The 17,768-nt window shown below is 43.8% G+C and overlaps 1 protein-coding gene across 3 annotated transcripts in view; it reads left to right on the top strand.

The window, feature by feature from the left end:
- The first annotated feature begins 9,198 nt into the window (after window positions 1-9,198).
- Window positions 9,199-17,768, top strand: part of casq1b (calsequestrin 1b) — an 11,725-nt gene continuing 3,155 nt past the window's right edge. Inside the window, exons 1-2 of one of the 3 annotated variants that reach the window (XM_028405324.1) lie at window positions 9,199-9,629; window positions 16,265-16,297. In XM_028405324.1, coding sequence (XP_028261125.1) covers window positions 9,393-9,629; window positions 16,265-16,297 — 270 coding nt within the window. In that variant the 5' untranslated portion in view covers window positions 9,199-9,392. Of the gene's footprint in view, window positions 9,630-9,652; window positions 9,753-16,218; window positions 16,298-17,768 lie in introns of those variants that run through there. The other 2 variants (XM_028405326.1, XM_028405325.1) reach the window with 2 other exon arrangements.

The raw sequence follows: 17,768 nt of genomic DNA, 5'->3' as shown, positions 1-17,768 counted from the left end.
GGCTGTATCCTCAGGATGTGGCCTTCCAATAACAAGGAGATCAACTACAAATCCAGGCTCTTTCTCCCTCTCAGTGTGTCTCTGACACACACATATGTAAATCTGTGGCTGTGTTTTTAAAATACAAAAACATGTGTGCTCCACATCAGCTGTGAGTTCATGTCCCTGTGAGCTTTATAAGCACATACAGATTTGCGTGTGTTTTCCCCAGGGCAGGCTGAAATAGGGGAAGTTCTTGTTTCCCATCACAAGACCGGCTCGTTTATTTGAGAGGAAGTTCTCCCAAACAAAACAACTCTGAGGATTCAGAGGCTGAAAGGGGGAAGGGAGGAAGAGAGAGAGAGAGGAAGAATCAACCACAAATAAGAAAGGATGGAGGGACGGCCGAGAGAAGACGAGGAGAGACAGAGAGAGACGGAGCTAGAGAGGGACTGTCGTGTCAGTGTGTGTGAATGTGCTCATTGAGAGGGATGAGTCAGTGCAAAGAGAAACAATGAAAATGCAGAGTCACTGCACCCCTTTCATTCACATCTCCTATTATGCTGCTTTTACTTTCTCTACCTGGTTTTAGAGGATTTATTTGAGCAGCAGCTGAAAGTACAAATCAGGTTTAATCAGTGAGAAGCCATATTTTTACCCATCAGTGTGAGACACATTCATGTTAACAGGAGAGAAAAAAACGACGTATTAGACTAACAAAGTGAACTGTATTTGCTCCATTTTTTTCTCGTGTCAACACAACTTTGTGCTGTTAACGTCTGAAGCAGCAAAGTTAAAGGTAGGGTAGGAGATTTTGAAAACTCAGTGAGAGTCAGCCAGATTTCAAAAGTAAACACACGCCCCTTTCTCTCGGAGCTCACCCCGAAGCCACGCCTCTCAACCAGTCTGTGACTTCGGCCATCATGCACGTACCTCTCTGGTGCACAGAGCAGGAAGAGAGTGACAACCAGCCAATACTCTGTGCAGGGTCCACCCGGAGGATTAACTGATGTTTTTAGTGTTTTATAGCTTCCACAGATGATTCATATTCTGAGTTTTAAAGCGAAACTGACGAACTAATCAGTTGCTATCAGATTGTAAAGAGAAATGACACTAATTTAACAAAAAGTGCATCATAATGAAATCTCCTACCCTACCTTTAAGCTTAGACATTGAAGTGCAGTTCCTCGAGTGGCCACTTGAGGGCACCTCTAGTGCTGCTATATTAGTACTAACTCTTCGCTCAAGCAGCAGCCTTTAGGTCTGCGAAATCAAACTAACAAATGCAGTTCCTCCAGTGGCCACTTGAGGATGTCTTCAAGGACCTGATAAAGCATACAACATACACATAATCTAACATGATAAAAGCTTAATGTTTCTAGGCATTTAAAACAACAACATATGTGGCGCTCCCCCACCCTCGTGCTTGCATCTACAAAATTCATGTGACAACCTAAACATGGCTACATCACACACTTATGAGTGAGTGAGCACCAGTAAAAGTTGCTGCATTGCTACTAGCTTAAAGCCATATTGCTTGGACTACATGATGGGACACAATGTCAACGCTGTGACCATCACCTGCTCACCACTTTTTATGACACACATTGAATGCACCATATAGGGTTTAAAGATTTTGACAGGTCTACAAATGGCCTGACACAGTGCCCTCTGTGTCGGGCACTGTATCATGAGTAGGTGGTGATTTCGGACACAGCCAGAATTTCATTCAGGGGTCGCTGGTTATGAACTGAAAGTGCTATTTATTTAGTCCTATAGTTCCTTGAATGGCCACTTGAGGGTGACTCCAGATTTGTGTCAACCCCTTTAGACACTGATCAGTGTTTCAGATTGATCAGGGTCAGGGTTATATTTTGTAGAATTTGCCTTTTGTTGTTCACAGGATATGTCCCCTGTTTTCCTTAGTGTTCAGAGTCCTTATTATCACTCATGGTGCAGAATCGTTCCTGCTCTCATCTGAACTCTGCGGCAGCAGGAATTAAAGGCTGAGCTCTAATCATAGACAGCACTGAGTGCAGACCAGCAGCTCGGGGCATCAAATCCTCATTATGAACACAGACCAGTCAGCTCAGCGCAGCAACGACAATCGGCACAAAGCCGCCGTCTTGATAACAGACAGCTCTGCCCGGCCTTGTTAAACTGTGACCGGTTAATGCTTTCTGCTGCGCTCCTGTAAATAATAACACTAAAAGCTTCGCTGTTACAATACAAAAATAATAGTCATTACGATGCCCCCTCAGATTGTAGCAATTACTGCTCACAATTACCAGACAACAGGTGTGAACTTTCTACAACTGTAAATAGATATTTATGTAACTCAGTTAGGACACATAGTGTGTGGTTTAAAGTAACACCATTCTATGATATGTATGTATTTCACTTCAACTAAATTACATTTTATTTTTGTCTCTAGGTGCTTTACAGAAACCCAGAGACCGACCCCCTGAGCAAGCAGACTTCATTTAACAGGAGAAACCTCGATTAGGACCCGACTCACAAAGGAGAACCTTCCTGCTGATATTCTGTGGAGGAGAAGAAGAAAAGGTAGACATGTTTGTCCCCTGGCAGTGTAGCGGCCTATAGCAGCTTAAAGCCCTGATAACGATTAGTCAGCCTGTTCTACCTGTGGCTGTATGTGAAGACGTGACCAAACTCAAACCAAAACATACACAACAACATGCTCTTTCTCTGCTGGCTGTGAACACAAGTGCTTTTAACAGGTTCTCCATGGCAACTTTGTGAAGTGATAATAAGCCAGTGTTGTGTTTACAGCTTGTTCTGCTTCCCCAAGGCAAAAATTTTAATTAATGCAGCTCTAACCAGGACTGACGTCAACACCAGATTGAAGTGCTGCAAAAAGAAAAACTGTCACCTTCAGTTCTTATCAACAGAAATATGCAGTAAGAAGACTGCATACACACACGAATCTTTAGAAATTTAACATAGCATTCATGATCCAGATTTCCTCAAGGTTACTCTATTTTTATTCAGCACACACCACGGACTGTTACTTCTTACAGTGATGAGAAACGGCTAAATAAACGGAAGGACTTCTCACATGGGGCATACTGCGATATTATAATCTTAGCACGTAAATGAGGATCCGGATCTCTCTGTTCTTTATTGCAACTTGCTAAAATTAAACTCTTTTGTTCCTTTTTTGTTTTTGAAAAAGTTAGTGATGATCAATGCGAGTGTCTGTGCTTCCATCGTTCCTCTGCTGCTGTCAGACACAGGTGCATTAAGCCAGGTCAGAGATAGACATCCATACAATGTTAACTGGTCTCCATTACCAGCAGTCTCTTAATTATACCGTCCCCACCAGGCTTGTTAGCTGAGGCACAATTACTATGTCCAATTACAGCCTAAATGGGGTTGTCACATTAGCTGTTGCTCAGAACCCTGCAGATGTATTGATCACAGCTCATTATTAACAGCACAAAATGGCTGCAGTGTTTCATTACTGTTGGAAAAAAATGGTTAGGTAAGAGAAAAGGGACATAATAATCTAAAATATAAGAAAACAAGTTCAGATTTAGTAGATTGTAGTAGGTACGAATCGTACATCTATTTGTAAACAATCTAAGAAATAACGTCAAAGAGAATTAGCGTTGTGTAATACCGTTTTGTACCACAAGATGGGATCACGAGTCAACACAATTCATCTTGAGAAAAACACAAAAAAGGAAAAAGAAGTGATTTTTCTTTAATTTCGTCTTTGACTCTAACCTCCTGTCAATCATGACAGACAAAAGCGCTAACATAACTAGCTTGTAAAGCTACTATTATTGAGCCTATGAAAACAAAAGGACGAAAGACAATCATACCAGACAATTGTGACTCCAAAAGAAGGAAGGAGTAGTTTTTTTATCAGATTTTCTTCTGATGAGTCACATCAGAAGAAAATCTGATAAAAAAACTACTCCTTCCTTCTTGTAATAGCAAAACAGAGCAAAAGTTGGAACAGATGCCTGATTGCAGGCAGACAGTAAACAGGTTAAACTCAATGACCCTGCCTTAAACATCTGCATTTTCACAGCATGCGCGCGCACACACACACACACACATACTCCTACTACAGTAAGCCAACATTTCGGTCTGAAGCTTGATCGCTCAGTCTGTCAGGTTTTCAGTTACTTAGCAACATCTCATCCGCCAACTGTCAAAGAGCCTCTTCATGCTGACATTTCCTGACAGAGACTAAATGGTCTCACAGCGCTGAGATGAACAAACACACCAGAGTCAGAAATTAACTTCTCCTTCAGGCTCAGATGCCCCTTAAACATTCATAAAATGAGCAGTGGCTGGGCTTCACCTTTCATTCACTGACTCATTCATATTATCATGTCAAAAATCCCTGAAATGGCGTCCCTTCATTTTAAATTTTAAACTAGCACAAAACACATCCATAACTCCACGTTTCACAGCAACAACATGAGCAGTTATTTATTTATTTATTTATCATATTTTTTACCATAAAATAATTCAGCCATGTTTTACTACTTAGCAGGTTAGCGAGGCAGGCTAGCTCATTGCTCGTCGAACGACGGGGAGGGCGAGAAAACCACATAAGTAATGACTGGTAAACCAATCAGGGGCAGCCATACACACACATTCACAGTCGCACACACCAACGAAGAAGAAGTCACACACAAACTAGACACTATTGATCGCAGCCCAAACCCGGGTGATAATGTGAACTCCACTTCTTCTGCCTGCACCGAGCCGTGAGCGACTCCTGTCCTGAATCTTGCATGAAGTCAAACTGCACTGCCCTTTCCTTCACAGCTGAGTGCAGCGCTGGAAGACCGGTGAAGTCTGACAGCCATTCAAACCGCATCCCCCTGAAAGACTGGGATATTTGAAGTGTAAAAAATCTGGCTCGCTTCCACCATTCTTCTGGAAATGTCATGGCCTTTAATGCTAATTATATAAAATTGCACATTAAAGAAATCCTCTTTATATCTGTCTTTGCGTGTCCTCCTGGTTGCTTGGACACCAGGGCTGAAATGCAGGCCAGTGTTTCAGAGTGTCAACCCACCGATTTACCAAAACAGACACGTCCAATATGCTCTTATCTCTAATTTACTAATCTGCTCTGAAATTCCATAAACTTGGGGCATGCTAGCATGTGTGAAGAGAGTGTCATCTCTGCAGCAACATTTCTGCCAGCATACGGACCGTGGGTGTGGGACAGAGAGGGAGTGAGTAGCAGGGCCAGACCGGTCCTGGTGGGAGGTGGGAAAGTGTGTGTGGAGGGTTGTGACTTGTGTCTGATTTAGAAGATTATTCAGATATGAGAGTGTTAGTCAAATGAAACCAACAGGTGGACGGCCATGTGTGGAAGCCAAGTGTTCTTGGCTGTGAGTAGATTAAGGGTTAATTTTAGAAATGTGGTGCATACAAAAATCGTCTTTGTAGAAGTCAGCATGTTGGACCTTCAGAAAGTTTCTGCAGCAGCGATAATGTCAAAATGGTTGCAAAGTGCTGAAGAAATCTGTCAGGATCCACCTTAGAAACGGCAGATTGTCTCCTACAAGCTGGGTTGGTGATTGTGAGGTAGAAACGATCACTGGAGTCCAAATTTATAGAAGCTATAACCGAAAAGTAGATGAATACCAAACCGAGATCGAACCATGAGGAACACCGGTTGTGAAAGGCATCAATGAAATCTCTCAGGATCCACCTTAGAAATGGCAGATTGACTTTTGACTTTAGACTCCAAGGAGTTTGAGGATCCAGGCAGCTGACAGCTCGGACGCAGGGACGCATACTTGGGCAATAACCAGCTCTGTGCCACAGTACCATCTTGTTGTTAGATCTTATCACATTGGCCTTCCAGGATGGGGTTCATTGTCACGAGACAAGACCGGGACTAAAGCCTCACAGCAGTCAGACACCTAAATTTAGCAAATTAAAGAAAACAGTCAAACTTCAGTGCTGCCACATTCAAAGGTTCTTTTCTTTCTGTTTCTGGCCCAAGCATGTTTGTTAATGGGATCACCAGATGATGATCACATGTCTCCATATCCTGCAGATGTGAGTAGACACAACAACAACAAGGAGGGCAGATAGAGGAGGACAGACTCAACAACCTCACTGACAAAAGATGGAGATGACACCATCATGGCAGCGTGTTGTTGATTAAGCTTTACACAAGTTTATAACCCGATTAACATGACAGCAACACTTGAAGGCATCATCAACAACTAATGTGTACCTGCTCTGTCGCTGTGTCCCTGTGCATACATTAGTGATCTCCATCTTCCTCCCTGTTCCTCATCCTTTGGTGACTTCCCCCTCTTCTTTCAATCTGCCTTGCTCTCACCTAATTTTCTCCTTTCCCATCACACCTTTCGCCTCCATCCCTGCCTCCACTCCGTCTCCCTGTGATAGAGCCTTTAGATCTCATTAGCACTCCAACTCAAACGTGTCACTTTCTCACCCTCTGCCATGCTCGAGGAGGTGACACACAGTATGGAGGACTGAAATCTACGACCAGAGCTGATTCGACCCATCGCTGCAAAAGGAGACAGTGCTGTCATAAAGAACATGACCTCAAATACATTTTAAAAATGTGTTTAATCTTATGGAGAAAATAATATATACCTTATACCTCACGCTGCAGAATACAGAAATCCTCATCAAATCTTACACGGTTTGATTGTATTGTGTTTTTTTATTCGGACAAAACAAGCTGTTTGAGTCAGCCATCTGGTCGCCGTAGCAACAGCACACACAGTTTAATGACCTCGGCACAAACTGTACGGCTGCTTGTTATTACTCGAGATGGTCTGAAAAAAGAAGGTGAAGGAGGGATGAGAGGGGGAAGATGGACTTGTAATAAGGTAAAAGCAATGAGGTTTAGTGGGGTCACTGCCAGCGGAGGGAGCTGTTTACCTCAGAGGTGCAACAGTTTGGAGGAGCAGCAGTCACACACACACACACACATGTTAATATTAAAGGTAAACTCTCATTAAACCTTCCTGTTGTCACTTCTTCCTGATGATTGATTGGGAAGCTGGATGTGCTCTATGTCAGGTCTGTCAGCATGTTCTCACATGGGTCTTTGAAAAATGTCAGATCTTCCACTGATGAATTCAAAATATTTAGTTGATAATATAACCCGAAGCCCTTCAGTCAGCCTGTCAGCAGGGCTTTCTTCCTCGTTTTGATGGATGAAAGGAGGAAGAATCTGTAATTTGGTTCAGTTTTGTGCTCAAACTAATAGTTTGTTCTGCTGTTTGTTGAACCAGGCTGTTTTCTGTTGGCTTCTAGACTAGAGCTCCAAGTATCCATTTGAGGAACTACACCTATTTTTGATACTTAGCTCCATCTGTGAGCCAGTGAGCTTGTTGCTTAAGATAAAACTGCTCTAGAAGCCCCCAAGTGGCTATTTGAAGAACTACTCTTTCTTGATTGATTGGCTTAGCTGTGAAAGTTGCCAAATCAGTCCAGCTAGAGATCGAATCAGGATTGTTTTTAAACTGGATACGTTCAGTCCTATTGTCAAATCTGGCACACATGTCCACGCTTAATCCAGCATTTTTCCTCCAATACGCTAAGTGTTGCATCGCAAAACTCAGACCCCGTTCAGACCGGGGTAGGACATTCGTGAGCATGCGTCGTGTGGTTTCATTTGTTTCATTTGGTCCAGAACACATTGAATCCTTTGAATCCTCCAACTTTCAAAAGTCACAACACTGTAGTTTTTGATGCTACTCCCAGGTATCTGGGGTATCATGTAAATCATATCTCCTCACAGTGAGAATATTTAAATCTGAGAAAGAGAGAGAGATGTAACAGAAGAGTGCTGAGCCTCAGAGACAGTGTGAGATCATGTCAGATATTAGTTTACAAAGAGAAATGGGAGAGGCTGGCTATTAATAACAGTGTGTAATATGATCAGCCCTATGCCACTGCTGTGTGTGTGTGTTTAGATGCCAGTGATGGATGTGAGGGAGTGGCTACACAGACAGGGCATTGTGGCACTGAGTTGTCAGATGTAAACATATTTCACTACAGGTGTAATCTGCATTAGTTAAATCAAATATATGGTCCCAAGCTACAATATTTGCATTATAGATCCTTATTGTGTGTTGTTTCAAGCCTTATTTTGGCACTGATGACAGTTTTGTCTGACACATCTTGGCTTTTCTGGATGACAAGGCCCAGTAGGTTCTATATGCATGTACCTCAAACTACCACTAGAGGGCACATAGATACTTAAACACGTATTAAAGTTGGACTGCTACCATGGTTTCTTCATAAGAAAAGGCGCCGAAGCACTTTTGTGTTTTAGTGTCTTCTAGCTCAATAAAACTACAAAGTTTTGACTTTGAAGAACCTTCTACAACAAGCTTTTCCACCATTTTCCTCGACTTCCCTGATAGCAATTTTTAGTATTTAGAGGAGCGCTAGTGTAACTAGACTGTTGGAAAAAAAATGCACAAATACAGCAAAAGATGAGAGGCGCTTTCCCCAGAAAATGGAAGGATTTAGTTGCGTTTGTTTTAGTTTATATAAGTTTGTTCAGTGACAAGAGTTGTTCAGTCATCCTTTGAGCTCGGCAAGTTGTCTTGAGTGTCACATTAGACCATTTCAAAGCAGTAAGTGCAAGATAGAAGCCCCAGCTCACCACAAATGCAGTCCAGGATTTAGGCATCCACACTGGTGTTTTTATTTCACTTGAATCTGACATCATGCTGGGATTTTCTTTGGATGGGGGTCATTGAACAAACCATCTCTCATTTCCACATCTACCCTCTGACCCTCGGTGTGGACTCTGTGGACGCCATCCTGTCCAAAGTGTTGTCCCGCAGAGGCCTTATTTTTAGCGAGAGTCCAGCTTCTCTGCAAAACTTAATATGGGAATGGCATCTTGGAGCTCTTCTTTCCGCCGGCTCTCATCATACATCCATCTATACCTTCAGTCCTCCAAGACACTGAGTTGGTATCTGAAGCTGAGCGCACAACACGGCTTTAAACAGGTGGTCGTGCTGCTCCTCCTGTTTCCTATTTTTCTGACCGCGGCTCTACACTCTCCCCTCCCACCAACACTGTGGCCGCTGTCATTCCTACTTTTTTGGCAGCCCCCTTGGCATGTTGACAAGCAGGATCAGTGTGCCTCCTCCTCCAATATGTCCCACCCGCTTTTTTTTCTCTGTCCAGTGGCGTCAGCAAAACCACGTGTATCTCTTTTTTAAATTCAGGGTGTCGATGTCAGACCTGCTCTTCTCTAGCCAGTGGGGACAGGAAGTGGACTTTGTTCCTAACTCTCCCTGCTTGACGCCAGTTTGTGTTAGGGACAACCGTTTCAGCTTATTTCTACCCCACCATCAGGCGGCTTTGAGAAGAAGAGTTCTTGCAACCACGAGGCGACAGCAGCAGCTATGAAGTGGGGGTGGGTGTTCTTGGGGGTCTTCCTCTCGTTGGGGACCCTGTCCTGGGGGGAGAAGGGTTTGGAGATCCCTGAGTACGATGGCAAAGATCGCGTCCACTCCCTAACCGCCAGGAACTACAAGTCCATAGTGAAGAAGTATGACGTGATGGTGATCTACTACCACAAAAACGTGGATGGGAACCGAAGCGCAGCGAAGCAGTTTCATATAGAGGAGCTGGCTTTGGAGGTGGGTCTACGCTAAAGCATGACCCTAGATGAATTCACTGTGGGAAGAAATGGCTCGGCTCCAGATGGGGGTTTCCTGGATGGTTCTGAGGTTTGATGTGTGTTGGATGTCGCGGCCTGACAGGTGATAGATGCTGACCACACACTGTGGATTGGTATTTCTGGGACTTACCAAATCAAAAACTTTGATCACATATTCAGGGAGATTCTGTGTGAATATACTGCCGAGAACACACACACACACAATCCTATTTAAATGCTGTTTGTTCTAGTAATGTAACCCCCACATTCATCAAACGCTGACATACAACACAAGTAATCTAATCATGATAATAAAACCTTTAGTTTAACCAGGACATTTTCCAACTATTGGATCATATATCTGCAGATATGGTGTAAATGAGATTTTCCTCCTGCAACAGATATTACTGTGGTGCCTTTGAGCCAGGCATTTACTCTGAGATGACTCCAGAGATGCAGCCAATTAGCCAGCAGTACGAGTTTGTGTGTTCTTATTGGATAAATAAATCCTAAACCCCTCAGCTGTGCGCTCACTTTCCACTGCAGCATAAAGTCCTGCACCTGTAAGGAAACAGCACAGTCATGGCTGTGCAGAGTATAGAGGACCAATATAGTCGGGACAGTAATTTTAACTGTTTATATGTTTGCAGCCTGTACAAACCACATGCTCGTTTTTTACAGTACGTTTTTGGTCTACATGCTTTATTTTTGGTGAATTTTTAACTGTTAAATGCACAGCAATCATTGGAAAAATCAAAGTCTGATTATTTTTGTATAGTTTTACATGTTTTTGTAGAAAATATTCCTCTTAAACCCACCGGTGGGGTTCAGTGGCAGCCCACAGTCAATGCACCTGGGCCCAGCGGTCAGCCTGTGTATTCACCGCCGCAGCCTCTCTGCCTGTCAGAGCAGCAGTGTCTTCTTACAGCAGCACAGTGTACTTTACACCAGCCTGCATAAGTCACCTCTGTAAATAGCCTGGGACAGCACTGCATGCTTAGCAAGAGGCTAAAAGCCCTCGCGGGACAGACGGCGAGTTTAGGGCCATATTTCACATCAACTACAGCTTCCTCAGCGACACACACACACACAGAGTTGTGTTTTGTGTTACCACACACCTCTGCGGGTGTAGGCTGAAGTCCTAAGCCATCATTTACACACCCGAGTCACTAGATCTGATCAATTTCCTGTCGGTACTGCCAAGTGGTTTCTTCTTGGCCGGAGAAAGAGATGCTCACTGGAGCATGACCCTGCTGAACTGTTAGGACTCACTTCCTGCCAGTTAACCAATCAGGAATGAGCAGCAGAGGTGCACAGAGGGGATGCTTAAAATAGCTGGTCATTTCCTCCAACGAGCCAGGAAGTATGAATTATTAAAGTGCGGCACTCAGGGACTTAATTACCTTTGTTTAAAGCTCAGGGCATAAATCTAAGCTAGGACGTGCTGGTGGTTGTGTAGCTACGCACCCTCCTTAAAATGACTCGGCGGGCTGTCTTTCGCCAACAACTGCGATTCAATGTGAAACCATCTATGTTTAAAGACAGTGCGCCCTCCTGTGGTGGTAGGAGTAACTGCAGGGGCGGCAATTTAACGCTAAAGTATAAACCAGGCTCAAGTCCTTACTGCGCTGTTAACATGTTTACTGCTTGCATAGAGAAGATTGAAGCAAGGCGTCTGGATGAAGCTGCTTGGATGAGCAGCGAAACGTCCAGACGCCTTGCTTCAATCTTCTCTATGTATGATGACCTGGATGACTGAGAATCTTCATCAACATGTTTACTGCTTGGTTTCTTCACATCTATTAGAGATTGACTCACAGCCATCAAGTGGCCATTCGAGGAACTGCAGTTTTTGGCAACTTCGTATTGGGTATATTTCTCACACTCAGGGTTGCATTCCTATTAGGTCAAATAAAGATGTAATGGTCCATACAAGAGGCTGTAACCTGCCAATCATGGCATTAAACTAGCTGAGGTTTAACAATCCTGATGAGAAGAAAAAGTGACAGGTCATAAATCCTGGCAGGGACACAGGCAGCTGGTCAAACATACAAGTTAGTGACACTGTGACACACATCATCTACAAACTCAGCATTTTCCACTGTGAAAGAAGTTACTCCTGTCAGTCCGTAAATATGTCCAACGCGTGACCTTTGACCTCTGCTGGAGTCGTTTGATTAGGTCACACCTTCAACATTCAGAATAAAACACTGTTTAAAAATAAAACTATTACAGCTTCTACAACTAACTGTGTGGGTACTGATTAACCTCCTGCTGAGTTTTGACCTTTGACCTTTGGCAGGCTGCATACTATAAATGCCAATCACTGCTCTCCACACAGATCAGATTGCAGTGATCTTCTTACTGCCAACAAACACATTGTTGCTATGGCGCCCTGCGCACTGGCTGCATGTAGCCATCACCAAAGAAAGGGGGTGCTAGTCGACCCTTATGGACTAAGGATGGACCCCTTACATTTTTTCACCTCAACTCTCAGCACATGTAGCAAAGTGTGGGTGTCATGGTGAGGTGTGTGTAGCAGGTTGTTCTATGTAACCAGCACAACTTGTGTCTTTCTCTGTTTGTTAGCTAACTATAGCTCTAAAGAGCTATAGTTTCTCAACAGAACAGTATTGGGTTTTTTTTAAGAATATTTTCCATCGAACTTAATAATATTGAAGAAAATAGCCCCAAAAAGTTAAACATATTTATTTGGAGTAGCACATTTGATGCAGTTTTCATGTAGCTGTGTGTCCTCCTGTGGTCCGTCACCATGGTAGCCAAGAAAACAACCTTCCTACTCTTCTTCTTCTTCACTCTACCTGGCTTGAAAAGACATGTGGTGACATTGATGGACTTTATTCACTAATTCTGTCCAAGTGTTTACAATATTTTTAAGGTAATTTAACCTGCTAACCCTTCCCACGGCTAGCTCAGAGCTAACTACGATACGATATGATGCGATACGATGCGATGCGATGCGATGCGATACGATACGATGCGATGCGATGCGATACGATGCGATGCGATGCGATACGATGCGATGCGATACGATGCGATGCGATACGATGCGATGCGATGCGATGCGATGCGATGCGATACGATGCGATGCAATGCGATAGAAATTCTTCTTGCATCACATCAGTTCTATTTAAAACACACACAGAAACGTGCTATGTTAAGTCACTATGTGACAAAAAAACGCTTGGCGTTTCCTTGCATAAAGTGACGCCACTGTCAAGTGATTCTGACCGTGCATTATGTCGATGGACGCTGTGAGAGAGGTGCTAAATTAAGATTGTATTTCTCAGACGTTATGTCACGAGTTGGACAGGAGTTTTGTTTATATAAATTGTCCTTCTCTGGTGACATCTCATTAGCGCTGATGGCTAAAGATGTTTGTCGACCGCCTTGGCGTTCTGATTTTTTTTTCCACACCGAACGCCACCTGTTGTCTGCAGAGCATTAATAATAGAAGCTTTGCCTGTTGATTTAGAGCTCAGCTGTTGTTGAAACTATATATTTCACTGCCTGATGTGCTGTCACAATATAGATCACTAAAGCTGGAGACCCAAATATCATTTCGACTCTGCCTTTCAGAATAAGAGCATATCTGATTAATCACAGGCATGACTCTGCATCTCTGTGATAGGTAATGTATATGACCTGAGTATATACAGTACAACGTGATACTGTCTGTTTTTTGTCTATTCAGGAAGGCTATTTTGTACAAAGTGAATATGATGAGCTGCAGCTCTCAGGTGGATGCTACTGAAACTCTAGCAGGCCTGAAATCATCCTTCTTTTGCTTTCTGGTGACGTGTTTGTACGATTTTTGTTTTCTTTAGTAGTGTAAGCAAAGGTCCTGTGAGTAGGGAGGTTCGCAAGCTGCAGCCTCACTAGATGTCACTAGATTCCACATAAAGGTCCTTTAATACTGTGCCCAAACCATTGACTGTAAAAACTATGGACAGAGCTTCTGTGACGTCACCCGTTTGTTTCTGAAGAGCCGTTTTGAGGCTCGGTGGGAGGCTCCGGGATGCTCCGACTGTCGCCATGTTGGCAGCGTCACGTCCGCCAAAACTCCAAATATAGACAAAGAGGGGGAGCACGAGCGGAGTTTAGGGGGGCGGGCGATCGTGGAAGCAGGAAACTCACGCTGTGATACAGCAACCACCTGTCACTCAAAGCGGAAACGCCATAATTATGCGTAATTTTAAATCCGAATGTAATTAAAACGAGTGAGTTATAAAAAAATTCACCCCCCGTACAGTTGACGCTAGAAGAGAACTTATCATTTGAGACCAGAGTGGTTTTTTTGTACCAGGCTGTAAACATGTTCATTTCTGCTGTGAAGTCGGACATTTTAACATGGGAGTCTATGGGAAATGACTCGCTTCTGCAGCCATCCCCCAGTGGCTGTAGTGTGAACTACAAGTTTTGACACTTCCGCATGGGCTCATGGGCTTCCAGTCTGAGCCCCGGAGGTTGCCGCTTGGCCCAAACACAAATAAAATGTTCTGTGACTTTGCCATCTTGGCCGTCAGTGACTCCTAAAGCCTAAGGGGCTTCGGAGGAAAATCACAGCTGTAACAAAAGGTCACAGAACTCACATTTAAATGTTTCATGGTGCTCCTTCGTACCCTCCATTTTCTTGACATTTTCCTCCCATGAATAAATGATATGAAGACATCCTCTGATACAGACAACAGGAAGGAACACTCAGGGAAAGATGTATGTGACGTTGAGGGAGAAAGTGAGCAGAGCTCGGTTGTTTATACCTTATTATATCACAAGGAGAGAAAAAAATTTCTCATATTTGACCACCTGCAGGATTTCATACAGCCCAGTGAACCAAGCTCAGCTAATGCAGGACAGGGCTCTGTCGTTATTAGCTAAGATTGCTATGTGACATGTTTGTGAAGCGGCTTATTGCTGACAAAGTGAGTCATTCACAGATGGCCTCAGAGTGTGTGTGTGTGTGTGTGTGTGAGCTTTCCATGCATTTCATCATATCTCCTCTGGGACCATGTTTCTGCTATGTGTCATGAAAAAAACACAAAAAGCAAAATAGCATCAGGATGAACTTTCTTCCTTAAATAACCGTTAGAAAGAATCTGCACAGAAAAATCCTGGATCATCGTCTTCTAAACACTCACACTGGCTGAGTGTGTGTTTTATTCACTGTTGCATCTGAATCTTTTATGACCGCCCCGGCGCATTGTTATGTAACAGATAACATCCTGGTGGGTTACAGCAGCCATTACTAATTTACTATTTGGGGGGGGCAGGGTCTTAAAATAATCCTTTAACAAGAAACTAGCCATGAATATTCAAGCTCATTTAAGCACATGGCGACAGTTAGCAGCTACGCTAGCTGACTCTCTGCAGCTACTACAGGCTGAGACTGTCCCCCGGGCTCTCACACGGAGCGGCTTGCATCACACGGTGACGCACACGTACGAACGTATGACTAATCAAGAACTCAGCCATTCACCAGAAAAGTGCATCTGCAGCCGGATGATTTTGATGGAGGTGCTCTGACACTGAGGGAGGAGCAGAGAGGATGAATAAATAAACACAAACTTTTATATTGTTTTCTACTATTCGGTAATTTTTACTTTTTTTGTACTTTTTTAGGGGCAAATAATGGAACAAAGTCAGAACAAATCAGAGTCCGGCAGTTAGAGCGCTCTGCATGAGCAGCACAGACGGAGCGGCGTGCAGTTTTATTACAGGAAACTTGACCCCCGCCACTGCACCGCTCTCCCCTCACCACTCATCATGTGGTGCCCTGGCCAACTGCAGATGTCATTTTTGACAACTTCCCGTGCCACCCTGGCCCTCGTCTTGGTCACCTGACCGGCTGATGGTGACTGGGCATTGGCAGTGACGCTGAGCCACTGCTGGCCCCTCACTTGGATCTATGAACCCAGACTCCTGGATAGTGAGGGAGCAGATGGGGAAGGGGTGCAGTGGGCGGCTTGGATACAAAGAGGAGTCAGCAGAGGGATAACTGCTGACATGATGGATGTGTGTGCGTTAACTTGCGTGTCAGGTGTCTTCCTCCATTCATCAGCTCTGCCTGCCTCGGCTCCACCCGTCTCCACACCCATTCCTATAAGTACCCTCCTTCTTTACTACTCCCTGACGTACCTCCCCACCCGCCCTTATATAGATACCTCCACTCCTATATAAATACCACAGCGTCACGCATGCAGGCTCCTACCAACAGATTATAGTAGATGTTGTTATTGTGCTTCACCACAGATGTGTGCAGATGTGTGGTTGCCTCAAAAATGAGGAGTGCATCATTTCATATATATATATCAATAAATGTTGATTTTCATGTTTACACACTCAGTTACCATTACTCCAGGACCTCGGGTGCATGTTTAGAACTTAAATTTATTGAGGTAATGTATTGCGTAAGTAAAATGCGATGATCTTACCGGCTTTTTGGTGTCGGCACACATGAGGTCCTGAGGTAATGATAGTCCTGTGTGGATGTCGAGCTTTAATCCCCCTCTCAGTCTTTAAGTTTGGACTTATTCTGTCTCCTGTTGAAGGCCGCTCCGATTGTGGTTTGCCCTAAAGCATTACCTCTTCTTGCAGTTGATCACAAGTCAAGCAGCAAATATCTTTCAGGTATGTTAAGGTCTGTCTCTCTGTCTCCACTCTTTCAAAGCTGGGCTGTCAACAACAGGTTTCGTCCGCTGCTGCAGTATCGGCTGATTGTTCCACTTTTTTCCGAACCTTGATGGCAGTTTGGTTAAAAACAAACAAACTGAAGACTGAACTGCTTTCAAAGCACAGCAGCAGCAGCAGCAGCAGCAGCTTGGGCTGTGCCAGTTTAGTTTCACAGTTAAGAGAATTAGGTCTTTAAAAAGCCTAATCCATTAACTCTAACATGCCCATCCATCCTCCACCCATTCAGCAATGCAATGGTTAAAAATCCTAAAGGGCCACAGTCGTTTATTTTGGTTGCATTGTTCAGAAACATTTTTAAAAAGACGGTGATGGTACAGTGATCTAAAAAAGTAACATCCTGCACCTGTCACATGGTTTCCCCGCTGCTCCGCCCCTTTAAGAAGCACATCCTGATTATACTGACAAAATACTGAACCCATGGTGTAAATTCTCCACACAAACAACACAACCTCACAACATCTGGCAACTAATGTTCGCAACTAACAACCTATCCATAACACCACCCCAGTCAGAATCAGAACATCAAGGGCTTTGGGTAGGACGTCTATTGGTAGGATGCCAGAAATGACAGGAATTTAACCCTTTCAGCACCAAATGAGAATCTGTGTTTTTTTCCCCTGATGATTCTGATACACCCATGTAGAAGGCAAGAAGTGTGCACCATTATCTTAGTAGACTTTAAAAGGAAATATAAGCACAGGGGCATGGATAAACATCAATAAGAATATGGATTATAAACAGCAACATTGTGACCTGCCTACAAGAAGTGTTAGCCGTGTCCTAGCATCCCTAACACCACTGTGCAGTTTTGATATGACATAGAAATAAATACAAGTAAAGACATAGTCACTCATCTAGTGCTAGGATTCCTGCAGCACAGACAAAAGAGACATTTCTGCTGAGCTGACAGTTAGCGTAGCTTAGCTTAGCTTAGATTAGCTTAGCTTAAAAAAAAAACTGGCCCTAAATCCTTGCGTCCTCACTCCACTAACTAAAAGAATGGATGGCGTTAAAGACTGTCTGTAGCAGACTCTGTAGCCCTCTGTAAGGTTCGGCTCTCTGTGCTGGTGCTTTGAGGCCTCGCTTATGAATGGAATCCATTTTTGTAATGTTGCTTTGCAAGCTGCTTCTGACTCACTTCTAATCATCACCCCGCTAGTGCTAAACTATGTGACAAAGCAGTAAGAAGTGAGACTCCCTGGGACAATCCTGGTGTGTGGGTGTGTTTACCACCACCACTGTGTGGGGAGGAGTGTGTGTGTTTATATGTCTGTGCATGTATGCAAAGTGTGAGCTCCTCTATTTTCAAGCCACACCTGTTGCAGCGACTCTCCACCCACCTCCTCTACATAGTTCCCCTCTCGCTCTTCAGGAGACCCTGCTGCTGTCCGTGCTGCCTGCCCATTGT

Source organism: Parambassis ranga, chromosome 5, assembly GCF_900634625.1.
Source record: "Parambassis ranga chromosome 5, fParRan2.1, whole genome shotgun sequence".
NCBI classification, from domain to species: domain Eukaryota; kingdom Metazoa; phylum Chordata; class Actinopteri; family Ambassidae; genus Parambassis; species Parambassis ranga.
This window is presented reverse-complemented; position numbering and strand designations above follow the sequence as displayed.